Source organism: Apaloderma vittatum, unplaced genomic scaffold, assembly GCF_000703405.1.
Source record: "Apaloderma vittatum isolate BGI_N311 unplaced genomic scaffold, ASM70340v1 scaffold3759, whole genome shotgun sequence".
Taxonomy (NCBI): domain Eukaryota; kingdom Metazoa; phylum Chordata; class Aves; order Trogoniformes; family Trogonidae; genus Apaloderma; species Apaloderma vittatum.
The window spans coordinates 1-13,839 of record NW_009735620.1 but is presented as its reverse complement, the minus strand read 5'-3'; the positions used below and the strand labels follow the sequence as shown (position 1 = coordinate 13,839).

The 13,839-nt window shown below is 36.7% G+C and overlaps 1 protein-coding gene across 1 annotated transcript; it reads right to left on the bottom strand.

Moving 5' to 3' along the window:
- Window positions 1-10,431: 10,431 nt before the first annotated feature.
- On the bottom strand, window positions 10,432-11,728 carry LGSN (lengsin, lens protein with glutamine synthetase domain). The gene has a single exon (XM_009876631.1). It carries the CDS (start codon window positions 11,688-11,690, stop codon window positions 10,515-10,517), a length of 1,176 nt encoding a protein of 391 aa, XP_009874933.1. The 5' UTR covers window positions 11,691-11,728; the 3' UTR covers window positions 10,432-10,514.
- Window positions 11,729-13,839: the final 2,111 nt, after the last annotated feature.

Here is a 13,839-nt window from a genome sequence, read left to right as displayed (position 1 = left end):
CCTTATTCATTAAAGCTGTTTTAATTTTCTTTTTTTTCCAATCCATAAATCTCTCTACTGTTTTAATTTTCTTTTTTTCCAATCCATAAATCTCTCTGTCTCATTCCCTTTTCATTCCTGGGTTTAGAGAGCATCTGTCAGGGTTTGGTGGCCAGCCCAGCCCTAACCTGCGACAGTGGTGGTGCAGACTTTTCAACCACATACATCTCTCTGAGTAAGTAACTCAGATCCACAGAAACAGTTCACTGATACTTTGTGGCATCTCAAGACTTAATGAAAATGATGTAAGGTGACATTGGCATTTCCCTGTTCATTCCACACAGCTGCTTCTGAAATCAGCACTGATCATTTGATTTGAGTGGTACAACAAGAAAAATGACAACACAGAGTTGTTACTGGCATCCAAAATGTTTGGCATACTGAAGGCTACCCATGGGCTCCAAGAAAAGGCCTATATGGTTTCTAGGTTGTAAAAATACATGAATCCATTTTCCTGCTACATAAGAAAGAAATAAACTAATGTATAGATCTGTTTATAGTGCAAGTGATTTTGCCTGGGCCCTGAGCCAAATGACAGGCTGCACCACCGTTCTCGGAATCAGACACAGGCAAAGGGATGAAGGCAGGATTTCAGCTGCATGGCAGCACCCGTGGGACTGACCAGGAAGCTTTGTGCTTCTCGGATCCAGCATTTTTCAGCTGAAGCAGTAGCTGAGCAGATGGATAACTGCTATCCGCCGGATGTCATTGCAGTGCCTGCTGTTATTGGCTCTTTGTTGAGTTAGGATAGATCACACACTGGGCCTATGGCACGCAGTGGTTCTTCTAGGACTTAGTCAGACCCTTTCTAAAATAGTAGATTAATCTAACATTTGCAATTAAAGAAACTCCAGAGAAATTTAAACTGAGTAGCCATTGGTCTCTGTGGCTTCTGTAACGAACATGTGATGTTTCAGCGCAATGAGATAAATTGACGCGTATGTGTACTTCAAGGTCAAAAACATGCTAGGTCTGAGTGGGGAAGGTCCATCAACATGCTAAACTTCCCAAAGCTTTTTAAGCCAGCTCCAGAATAACTTCTACTTGGAAACTGCCTCTAAACGCATCCTTCCCACCCACCTCTTTGTTGGTTGGTTACACGCCAGGTATTCAGTCTGATAAAGGATGAAACCTTTTGCCTGATACAGCCATACAATCTCTTTGTTTTCTTTTGCTTTTCAATTATCAACATCAATTTTTCTTTCTCATTCTGATGACTTTACTGATGTCTATTCATCTACATGAATTTTCCCTTTCCTCTTCCAACCCTCAGCACACCAGAATTAAAGTGCAAATGCTTCTGTAAGCATATATCCCTTAGAGTAGTTGCCTAAATTTTCAATTAAAATATTAGGAAAATAAATATTAGTGACTATAATCTGAAGCTACTCCTCAAAACAAGACTAAACTAAGTTTGAAACTGATGTTTTTACAGAGTTTCTTGCAAATACATCTTTGCCAGTGTCTAGCGAAGACTTCACTGAATGGCAAAGTATCCCCAAAAGAGTACTGAAAGTTACTTTCAACTTTTCTCTTAATGAATGCATATGCTGCTAAGGCAACCTACAGAGCCCCAGGATCAGTTCATCCTCACTGTCAAGTGAGGTCAGCAGGTTAGCAGTTATGGAGCAATGTGCATAACATCTATGCTAAAGAGACCATCACGCCATCCTTAGATGTTTAAAATTCTATTTTGAATGTATCCCTGTGGGTTGCAAAGCTATCATGTTTCCAAGCCGCACTGTGAGCATCCCAAAGGAAGAAAAAATTTGAATCAGTGAAAGATGGCCACATTCCACATATATTCTCAAAGTAAGAGTGATTTGCCATTTTCCTTAACTTCACCTGTCAATGACACGACCCCACATCACTACAGCAATAATAATAACAAGAGTCCAAATAAAGCAAGATGCTTGACGGGCCGTGTACCTTAGTGATTTATCATATATTACACAGGAGCTTAAAGGTGAACCCTATTGTGAATCTCCATGATTTGGAGTACAATGCAGAAAAGCTTAGCATGTAATTTGGTTGTAAGTTTATACTGATTAGCTGTACAATACATAAAACCTTCTGGTGTGGCTCCTTGTGAGAATCTTCTTACTTACTTCCAGTATTATGCAGCCGTAACTGTAACTTCAGTGTGAGACGCCCTGATTCACCAGAGGACACAGAAGGTTTCACTGTGAATCTCTGTTGTGACCCTCTAATGATGTGCTCCCTGAGTCTTGCTGGAGAATAGGCTGGACTTTAACAACTTGCCACATGGCAAAGAATGCCTGCAGCCGACGAAATATCTGAATATAAAAAGCAGCCTGCAGAGGACAGAAGCTGGATTTAAACACATTTAAACCTGGATTTAAACACATAATAAGATGTCATACAGAAAAGATAATTTTCTCCAGGACATTTAGTGCTCAGGTGTAGACAGTATGCTATGTGTGCCTCATATCTTCAAGTTTTGGAACACTTAGACTCTTCCACCTTTTCCACAAAAGTCCTAGTATCACTAAACCTGCACATCATCATTCCCCCTCCAAAATCTCCTACAGTTTTAGCTAATACACTGTTTTTCCCCTGGGTTTGTCTTGGGACTGGGGCACAAGTATTCAAATAACTGTTAGCGGTCCACCCTTCCTTCAGGATGAGGGGGAGAATTGGAAGAGAAAACACAAGACAAACTAATGAGTCAAGACAAAGACAATTTTTCTAATTAATTAAGGTTAGTAATTTCAGTTCTTTCAACTTCTAATAATCTCTTCCCTCAGAATTATCTTTTCAGGTTCAATGTTTTATAAAGATTTTGTTTTACTGCACATCAGTAAATTTCAAAAAGAAAGGAGTAAACACTGAAAGAAAGAAAATGACTGAATGAACATCAACTTAATAAGTGAAGGCAAGTGTAAAAAAATTACAAGTAATGTAAAGGCAATCGTACACCACCCTCCACGTGTAGATCACTGCACAGCTAGTCTCTAAGCAATGGCTACTTTGGAAAGGCTACCTCCCAGATTCATTGCAGAACACAGCACCATATTCTATGCGATATCCCTTTAGTCATTTGGGATCAGATGTGCCAGCTCTGTTCCCTCCCAACTTATTTTCCACCTCAGTCTACTTCCTGACGAGACAGAGTTAGAAACAGATAAAATCTCAGCAGTAGCTAAAACATTGGTGTGTTAACAACACTATTTTACTCACAAAGCCAAAACACTACACCATATGGGCTCTTTGGAAGAAAATTAACTCCATCCCAGCCAGACCCAGTACACTGTCGAAAGCAGGTTTCAGTAAGGTTGTCCTTAGCCTTAACTTTAAAGCCCCTGCCAAAGAACTTAAACAACACAGCATGAAAAAGAATATAATATTTTAGTTGTCCTTGGGAGATGTCTATCTGTTGTAACTGAGCAGCCAGGGAGCTAAGATCCTTACTGAGGTTAAGTGCCTAAAATTTGGTGGGGTGAGTCTATGCCCAGCAGCTTTGAATTCAACTTAATATTCTACAGAAAGACCATGTAGAGTGTGTATGGAAGAGGCACAAAACAATGTCATGTATTAACTGCTGTTTTGTAGGTGTTGACAGGTTCCATCTCAGGTACACTGTAGCCCTATAACCCAAATGAAAACAGGAGTGATAAACTGACATAACATTTACCAGGGTGGAATATCATAGCCAGTGTGAAATAGTATAGAAAGCACTATTTGTGGATCTTGCTATGATGAGAGCTTAGTGTCAGCAAAAGAAATCAAAAAGCACTTTCAAATTACAGATTAAATTGAACAATTGTTGTTGCATACCTTCAATCAATGAAAATTGCTCTGCAATTGCAAACTCATCCAAGTGGTTTCTCACCTTCAACCAATCATTCTTCATCCAGTAGCTGGTTTCCCGACTGCTGCCTTTCTGAGTTTTTCTCAGGTGATGAATTAGAGCTTGCACAAAGCACTTTCACCTGCTCAGCCCTCTTCCCATCTTTCTCCCCCTAACATATATCTTTATCGGAATTGTTTTCAGATAGTTCCTCTCCTCTTTATTTCCTTTACTGCCATATCTTGAGACCATATTTGTCTGTTTTCCATAGATGTTTTATTAACATGATTTAAAAGGGCAGACTTCCAGAGCAGTTAAATTAGCGCTCTTCAACAACCTTGAAAGATCAATTTTTATTTCAAGCACTTGAAGAATTTTGAAAATAGTTGAGCTCTTCAGCTAAGAAAAATCATGAAGATATTGCAAAGACATGGTTGGAGGAAAGGGATTATTAAGACTGAAATGCCACAACATTGTGAAGAGATTTAATATGTGAAGAATGTGAGTTGTGAAAGCAGATTTGCAAAGCAAGTCAGAAACACTTAAAAATATCTATCACATGTACTGACTGATATTTAGAATTGTGGCTAAATTCCAATAATTTAAGATCTGGGCAGAGTTAGGTTTCCACTCAGAAACAAAAATGGTTGTAAGAGATGTCTTAATTCACTGTGTATTTATGATTTTCCTCCAGCAGAGAGGAAAAAATTATTTGGAAAGGAAGAGGATCAGTATAGGTAGAATGACAGTCCCTATATGCAAGGAGACTTCCTGATGTATCATAATAAGATGGAAGAATTAAAGGACTTATAATGATAGCATACATTACAAATACTCAATAATGCTATTGAATGATTTGTACTTTTGTTGTGATGGTGTTAAAGAATACGTAAAGATGATACGTACAGATACACAAATATAGACAAACATCTTTTTCTAGATTAAGATTTAAAGAGTGATATCAAGAATTAAACTAATGTTTTGAGTCTTACAGAGCATCCTTTGCTGAAAAGGCCATGCAAACTCAACAGTTAACTGAGATTACCTAAAGAAACAACAAATATATGCATTAGCTTTCAGCTGCCATGCCATCTTTTTCCAAAATATTCTAAGCACATATATGAAATGTAGAGGCGTATTTTAATGTGGCATTTTTTAGCTCAATGTGAGAGCTTCAACTCGCAGAGGGAAGTTGCGCAGTATACTGCTGCCCTCTGGCTGAAGCCTGGAAGAAGAAAGTCTGTACATTCACTTGTGTGCACAGTGTCAGACGCTTGACACGCTGAAGAAATATTAGTTAATAAATTAAATTTCCTTTTCATATCTTACATAGCCTGAAGCCTGGTTAGAGGTACAGCGATTCCAAATTCAAGAGAAGCTATTGTATGGAAGGTTCTGTAAATTTTGTGTTATTTTCTGATACTATGTCATGAAATAGATTGATGTGATGTGTAACAAGCAGTGTGAGGTAACTTCGTTGTTCATTGCACAACATAATATTTACCTGAGCAATAACAGCATAATTCTTAACACATTTTCACCGTGTTCCTAGTGTTTCATTACATGGGGTGTCTAACTGTAGCTGTAAAACCAGTTTTTCTGACTACTTTGCCAGTATTTATCTTCTATTCTACCTTCTTGCCTGCATAAACACATTATTAACAGAAATTCAGTATTCAAAAAAAGAATTGATTTATCTTTTATTTTTATCTTTACAACTAGATAAAGTACTTTCCTTTCCAGTAAAGTCCTGTGGTCTAGCAGTCTCCTCCACAATCACTCAGCAATATGAGACCCCAGCAAACAAGAAACATGAGCCAGCTTATTACACCTGTAAACATGACACATCTAAGGATGTACTACATTGATATATCATAAATTACACTTCAGCATCTCTTATCAAAATGCTGTCACTTTCCACAGACACCTACCTGGTACTTATTTCATGCTCCTTAACACTGTGAAGTTTCAAAGACTTCCTTTGTACAAGTCTGCTATTCTATTCTAACCAAAAGGGACAGGAGAAAAGGATAATATTCTGCTACTTAGATATGTCTTTTATATTCCTGAAAAGAATTATCAGCACCTATATCTTGTCTATTTCTAAGCTAAAAACTGTCATTAATTCTTCCTAGTAAATAGGTCCTACCTAGACTTATAATAGTTGGCTTTGGTACCTTCTGGATTTTCTCCAATTAATCTACATGTGTTCAAAGTGTGCCATCATGTTACCAAATCTTGAGAATAATTTAACTGATCATAAGTGTCAGTTTCTGGTTCTTGCAAGTGACATCCTTGTTTATATGTCCTCATCTGCCTTTTCTCTGAGGTCTCTGAGATGGTGAAATGAACAAAACCCGGCGTCCTCTCTGAACAAACACATACTTAGGCAGTTCACATCCTTGTCTCAAATATCTTTCTTTCACCCTTGTTCAAGTACATATTGTTTTAAGGAACATTTCCTCAATTAGTTAACACTATTTTTATTTTTTATCTGTAACTCTGAATTAAATGATGAATAAAAACCCACCCCAGCCTGGTGTTTTCAAAGACAGTAAGCCTGTTCTCTGCCTCATTGGCTAGCTGGTGAGGGGAAAAGTGAACACCAAACTCTGGGACAGATGCCTGTCAAATCCTATTCTATACATTCCTCCATTTTGGCAAGTAAATCATAGAATCATAGAATGGGTTGAGTTGGAAGGTAATCTAGGTTTAAAGGTCATCTAGTCCAACCTCCCTGCAGTGAGTAGGGACATCTTTAACTAGATCAGATTGCTAAGAACTCCATCAAGCCTGACCTTGAATGTCTCCAAATCTTATATAATTATCCATTTCTCTTTTTAGAGTTTTCTGTAAAATTTACTTCATTTACTTCATTTCACCGAAATTGTACTTGGAAATCTCATGATGTTTGCTATATACCCTAGCTGTTAACTGTAAAAAGTTTTCTAAATTCTCTTGTAAAAAATAGGTAACTCTTTTCACTATTTTGAGGGAATATTTATTTAATGATTATTAATGGTATTGATCAGAAAGATTACCTAGCCTAGCAACTGTGTATACTGAATTGCAGACTGCCATAATACCTTTACCATAGTGGCATTGCAAAGAACACCTTCGATATGTTAAAAGGCTTAGGAGTTTACAGCAATGCTCCTTGTATGTTACAGATCCAACTCCTGGCATGGCCAAACATTTAGAAGAAGCAGTCATGACATAGCGCAATGCCAAAAGTAACACCACTTTGTCAACCAAGAAATAAATATATAGTCTGCTTAGACCTCAAAAGATTAGAAGATGCTCTGATTGTAGTATCCTGAAAAATTAGCAGGACTTTATGTAAAACTAAAGATTTCACATGCCTTTTTTTAGTAATTTTTTTAATCTATAACACTGCAAAACTTTAAATTATCTCCCTAGTGATGCTAAAGACATTGATCTTGCTCCTGTAGAACCGTTAAGAGTATTTTCAGACACCACTTCAAGATGAGATGTTAGCAATACAGCAGTCAATAATAATTCATTTCAATAAAGCATTATGAAGTAGTAATCTTTTTTTGTTGTCTTTCTAAAGAACATGTGCAAATTTGTTTGGGGTGCACACCACTTTAAAAATTCATAACTGCTTATTTTGAAAATTATTTTGTGCTTTCCCACAGAGCTGGAGTTATTTTGCTTTTATTATATAAAACATATTTAGGAAAGAGTATTGAACAAAATATTGTCCAAAATTTAAGACATACTAGCTTGAAGTTGCATTTATGAACTTTCTATTTAAAAAAATAAAGAATGAAAGGCGTTCATTTGCCAGAAACACTAAATGTTTGCATTTAATCAAATAGTCTCTATCTTTTCAGAGCCTATGAATACTACTTAAAATATATATGTAAATTTAACTTAGCAATCTGATTTTGCTATGAAATATCCTGTAGAACATCAGTTCTAGTCAGTTGGTTTTTTTGTTTTTAAATAATGAGCTTCTATAACTGAATTTAATCTGATAGGTGTACACACATGGCAAAGGGTTTAGCTCTGGTGTTTTCAATGCTGTGATAAGGAAATGGTATGGATAATACATATAGAATATACAACGAACTTCATGTCCTTTAAATTCAGTTATAGAAGCTCATTACAAATTATCTCTTTAAATTCTATACAGTGACAGATAATCAAAAAGCCAAGACAAACCAATGTCTTATAAACCCACACGAAAATGTTTGAAAATTGGCATAGTAAGTAGCATGACATCCTACTAATATATATAATAAAGAGAAAAATATGCATTTTTATCTGATTCTTTCACTCATTTTGCCATTTTTATATTCAGGTCCAGAGTACGTGAACCCAAATACCTTCTGAGATTTCAGCTTAGAAGTGTGGTCAGTGTTATGCCAGAATAGCTTTCCAAGTCCCGAAAGAACTAATAGAGCAATGTAACTCAACTTTACAAGGTATTTCATCGAGAAGTCTGAGTTCACTTATATTTGGGATTTTTGAGGGGGTTTTTACTATGCTTTATTTTTTAAGAATAATTTGTAAAAAGCAGACACAGATCTGAAACTGGATTTTGGAAACTCTGCTATGAGAATGTGTTTCTTTTTAAAGATAAACTTTTAGATGAACTTCAGAATTAAGATCTTTATGCCTGCAGGAGCTTAAGACATCTTCCATATCCTTTTCTGGTACAGCATTGCTTAGCCGATGTATTTATTACCATACAGAAATCCCATCACATTAATACACTTAATATGCAGCGTTGTACTTTACTACGTCACTGCCAGTTGAAGAACCAAGGAAGAGCTATTAACCAGTATTACTGTTAGGACTAAGTAAGGAATATTGTAAGTAAGCTTTATGAGCAAGGAAAGAGTTTCTATAGATGTCTTCATCCAATAGCTTGTGAAGATGAGAGTGGGAAATAACCAGAAAGAGAGAACAGAAGACAGGTCTGAAGACAGACAGATTTCCAGAGTTCCTAAAGAAGTGTTAGGGCAGCAAGAAGCATTTTTTCAGAAGGAGGAGTTCTGCTTAAATGCAAGGCTAGACCTGACCAATGCAAATGAGCGTGGAGCAAAGAAAAATAGTCCCATGATCTGGGGCACCCTAAAAAATACGTGAGATGAGTAAGGGAGATAAATAAATCCATACACCAGCCACACACTGAGACAAAGGAACACGCTTATATTTCCTTAGATTATTTATTTCCTCTTGCTACCTGAGTATAAAGTGAATTCTTCTTTGGAAACAAAAAGGTTTAGCATACCAAGGGCTACATTTCCAGTACAATACTCTGTAGGGGAAGCGTAGAAGATCCATCAGAAGGCAATCAGCACATTTATATCTACATGTCCTAGTTCTGCATGTTGACAGAGGCATTGACTGAATCTTGTTTTCACTCCAGTAATGACTAAACATTTTCTCTCACAAATTTCTACACATAGATCAAAGTGTTGTGACAAGTTAAAGAATATCAAAAATTGCTGTTAATGTGGATGTGGGGTATGAAACAAGGGTTGTCATTAATAATAAAGGATAACACCATTAACAGTAACAAAAACAGAGAGCAAATGTAAAACCCACTTCCTGCCCTTCCACAAGCTTTATTTTTCTTTACATTCTGCCATTTCTAATTTTAGGAGATGTCTTCTTTTCTTCTGTTTTAACCACTATTTGCCAGTTTTTGAATTCATATCTTCAGTCTTTCACACTTTAACCTAGTTTTTGTGTTCCTCTCTTCAGAGTCATCTTCCTCACCCTTGATAACATCAGGTTTCCCAATAAAGTCCAGTTTAACCTCTCAATTCTCTGGCTTTTTTGCCTTTTTTCTCCTCATTTGCCATTCAATTCTGAATTAGAACCATAGAATAATAGAACATTTAACCCATTAGCCCATTAACTATCAAAACAGACACAATACCAGCTCCTTTTTTTTTATACACATTGTCCTGACACTCCTGGTTTTCTATGAGTCATTTGCTCTTCAAGTCACCATGTGATTTCTTTTAGTATATTTATCTACTACAATTCTTGCAGTCTTCATTCAGCAGCAGAATTCCTGATGTACAGATTATTTTACAATCCCTTCTCTCTTACTGTCTATGCCTATTAAGATACTGATTCCTGATCCTATTCTTCTACAGCCTTAGTCTTTTGCCCCCCCTCTCTACAATGTTAATCATTCTAGCCTAAATTTTAAATCAAACTTACTTTCTTCTTCTTTAGCAACCCTTCAGCTACTGAATGGGCTGGGAGTAATCCCATAAGTATGCTGAACAAGAAATTACCCTTCTTCCTCTGTTTTCCTGCCCCCCTCCCCATACTGTACTGTCCTCATTATTCCTACTTGTGTGCTCTTTATACTACCTTATTACAGTTGCACAGTTGCTCTTCTGCATTTCAGCTTTGTTCTCTTTTTTCAACAGCAAGTCTGTTGACTTAAGTTGAAAAAATACTGGTTTTTTACAAGCTTATTAATGTTATTTCATGAATATCAGCTTTTCACTATCCTGAATGTACACAGAAAATAAACTGCAACCATGTACTACACAAAGAAGGGGAAAAAATTCCAAAGCATTAAAAACTTGTATAATATATTATTAATTTCAAGATCCTTAACCATTCACTGTATGCATTTACACAGCATCACTACAGAAGAGTGCTCTTTCTAAATAAAATAGCCCAGGCATTTATTCCTTTCACTATCCATTTCTTCAGTTTCTAACTCATAATGTTTCATGGCAACAAAGTACCGGATAAAAGTTTCACCTAATGCTTCCTTAATGCACGAATCTCTCTCAAGTGCCACAAGAGCATCTTCTAGTTTCAGAGGGACTGATGAATGTTTCAGATCACCAGAGTCACTTTCTTCTTGGATCATATCATCATACCTAAGTCCTCTCTTCACTCCATCTAGACCTGCAGCAATAGTAGCAGCAAGTACCAGGTAGGGGTTTGCTGTAGCAGAACTTAATTTATTCTCTATGAGAGTGCCTTTTCCACCATGACATTTGACATTAAAGGCACAGCTGTTGTCATTATATGCCCATTTTGCATTTACAGTCTCTTTTGTCTCTTTACTGTATTTAGAATAAGGCTTACGGCAGCTGGTGGTAGGAGCCATCAAGCAGCTGATAGCTGCTGTGTGTGCCAAGAGACCTGATAACCAATTTTTTCCAATATCTGAAAGCTCCTCAACTCCATAACCAGCAGAAAACAAATTCTTCTGGCCATTTAAATCCCACAAGCTGTGTGACAGAGCCCCTGAATTGTAGAATCCTGATTCTGAGAAAAAACTAGCCACATAGTTGTATTTTTTAGCCACCTCTTTAATGCCTGTTCTAAATGTGAAGGCACTGTCAGCAGCATCTATGCCAAACGCTGGATGAAAAGTGATCTCCATTTGCCCAGGCCCACTGGAAGAAGAAAAGCTTTCAATGTTGGCACCAGCATAATACATTCCTTCTATGAGCTCCTGAATGAAAGTCTGGTCATGGTTATTTAGTATCGTGGCTGCAGGGAAGGATATTGTCTTCGAATTTACAACCTCAGTAATGCCATAAATACAAAATTCATACGTGAAGGCAGAGTGCAGAGAAAAGCCATTGTCCTGGAGCTGGCTCAGCTGTTTCTTGGCAATGTGCCTCGGTGAGGTCATTAGCGGGTTGCCCAGCACAGTGAAGGAATCACATATCACTCTCGCAGTCTGCTCCGTCCAGGGTAGTATTCGAAATGTTGATAAATCAGGGTTCAGGATTATGTCACAATTAAAATTGGTTGCATTTATGTAATCTAATTCATTATCTTTAGGATTCAGCGTCAGCTCAAGATAACTTCTGGGCATGGCAACACCGTGAATTGCTTTCTCCTAAACACAGAGCAGAATGACAGATGAGCAAATGAGAAAAGAATCCAACAGCATTTCTGAGCATGTGAAATACATAAAACTCAGATTCTCAGTAAGAAAAACAGTATTTTTCCTAATAGAAAGCTAAAATGCAGCGATCACTAAAGCAGAGGACGAGAGCCAGTTACTGTGCCATTATGAAGCAGAACAACCTTGTACGAAATTGGAATGAAAACCTGGCATCTCAATGAGCATTTTAAAAATTTCCCTAAAGAGCTAAAAAAATGTTCAACACTTATCTTGCATTGTCTTTACATACTTATGGGCATCCTAAGTTAGGTGCAAACATTGCAAGTTAAACTTCTGTCTATAGTTACTCTATTAGGCTTTCATATCCTCTGACCTTTACATAAACCCAAGCAATCACACAAGACTCACGACAGTGTGAATTCAGGCTGTGACTTCAAGCGGCATAACATGTACCTCACTGTTTTTCAGATGCAAAGCTTAGCTGAAAATTCTCGCTTTCCAAACTTAATAATTTTGGGCATAAAACACAAGGAAGTACTTCCAAGTGAGAAATTGTTTTAATGTCTCAGTAGTGTCCTTCCAGGTAACAAACAGGATATTCTCATAATCATAGTTTTTTCTCCATTTGACCAGAGAGTTGCAGCTTATGAAAATGAAACGTAGATAGGACCCTAAGAAATTACTGTCTACCTTCAAACAAGCACCTTTACAACTTATCTTAAAATAAACCTTTAACTGATGAAAACTGCAAATATGCTAAGTTCTATCAAGTGAAACTTGGCTCATGTTTACATCTTACCTTTATTTTTCTAAGGGAAAGGATTACCATTGGAGTGAGCAGAGGAGATAGAATAAACCTAAAAAGGAGTAAGCTTAGAGCTAAAAAAAAAAAACAAAACTTTTGCCTATCCACATTGAAAATTGTTAAATACTTTAAAGTGCATATGATGTCTTCTCTGAAAATAAATAAATAAAGTCTGCCTTCTTTTAAGTAGATGGCAATCCAGTCATAGAAATTCTCCCTGTCTGACGTCCATAACGAAAACTGCACAGTATAGTGAAAACTGCCCCAAGATGGCTAAGCTGTCTATGAGAAGTTGTTGAAGGTGGTTACCCTATACTACTATCTTTCCCTCCTCCAACCTCCCTACCCAAAAACGCGAGAAAAAAAACGAAATTACTCTCAGCTGCTCTGTAAGTACACATATATGTGTGTGTATGTGTATACATATAAAATTATTTAGCATTAAAGTACAGACTGTCATGCAAAGCTCTAATTTGTTCAGATGATATGTAAGGTAAGCACAAAAGCTGCCTTTGAACAAGTTGATCTAGACATTTGCAATTTGACATAGCAACTGAAAGAGAAGTTGCAATTAACCTACCACTCCTCATAAGAATTAAAATGACTGAGAGAAAGTTTAGTCTGATAAATCCAAAAACGCATCAAAAAGAGCAAATTGTACCTAGCAGCAGTTTAGCATTATTTAAAAGAGAAATAACAAAAATACAGCTTAAATGGAACTTAGCTTCAGAAGGAACTTGAAACGAAAATGCTCTACAACTTTTCATGGTCACATCTTTTTTTGTGGTCACACAGTAAAGCTTAAAATATTCGTAGTGTTATGTGAGTGAAAGTTTAATGTAGTTATGCACATAAAGCATCACAGAAATAATATAATGAAAAGGCTGATCAATCAAGGATGCATGTGGTGAGGATTGCTTCCTAATTTGGTTCTTATTTCCTGGATCATTAATATAGCAAATATTGCTATTAGGTCACTATGCAATGCAATGTTATCCTCCTATGTGACAGATGACTATAAAACTTCTCATGGCTAAACTGATGTTCAGTCATTTTCTTTCTTTCAAAGTTTACTCCTTTCCTTCTGCAATTTACTGATGTTCAGTAAAACAAAATCTTCATGAAACATTGAACTTGAAAAGATAATTCTGAGGGAAGAGATTATTAGAAGTTGAAAAAACTGAAATTACTAGCCTTAATTGATTAGATCACTATTTGGGGAAACAGAGGAATAAATGATTGCAGTGATGAAAAAAGTCCAGATCCTTTGGGATCATTAACAATGTCTTGGGTTACAATATGTAACCAAAA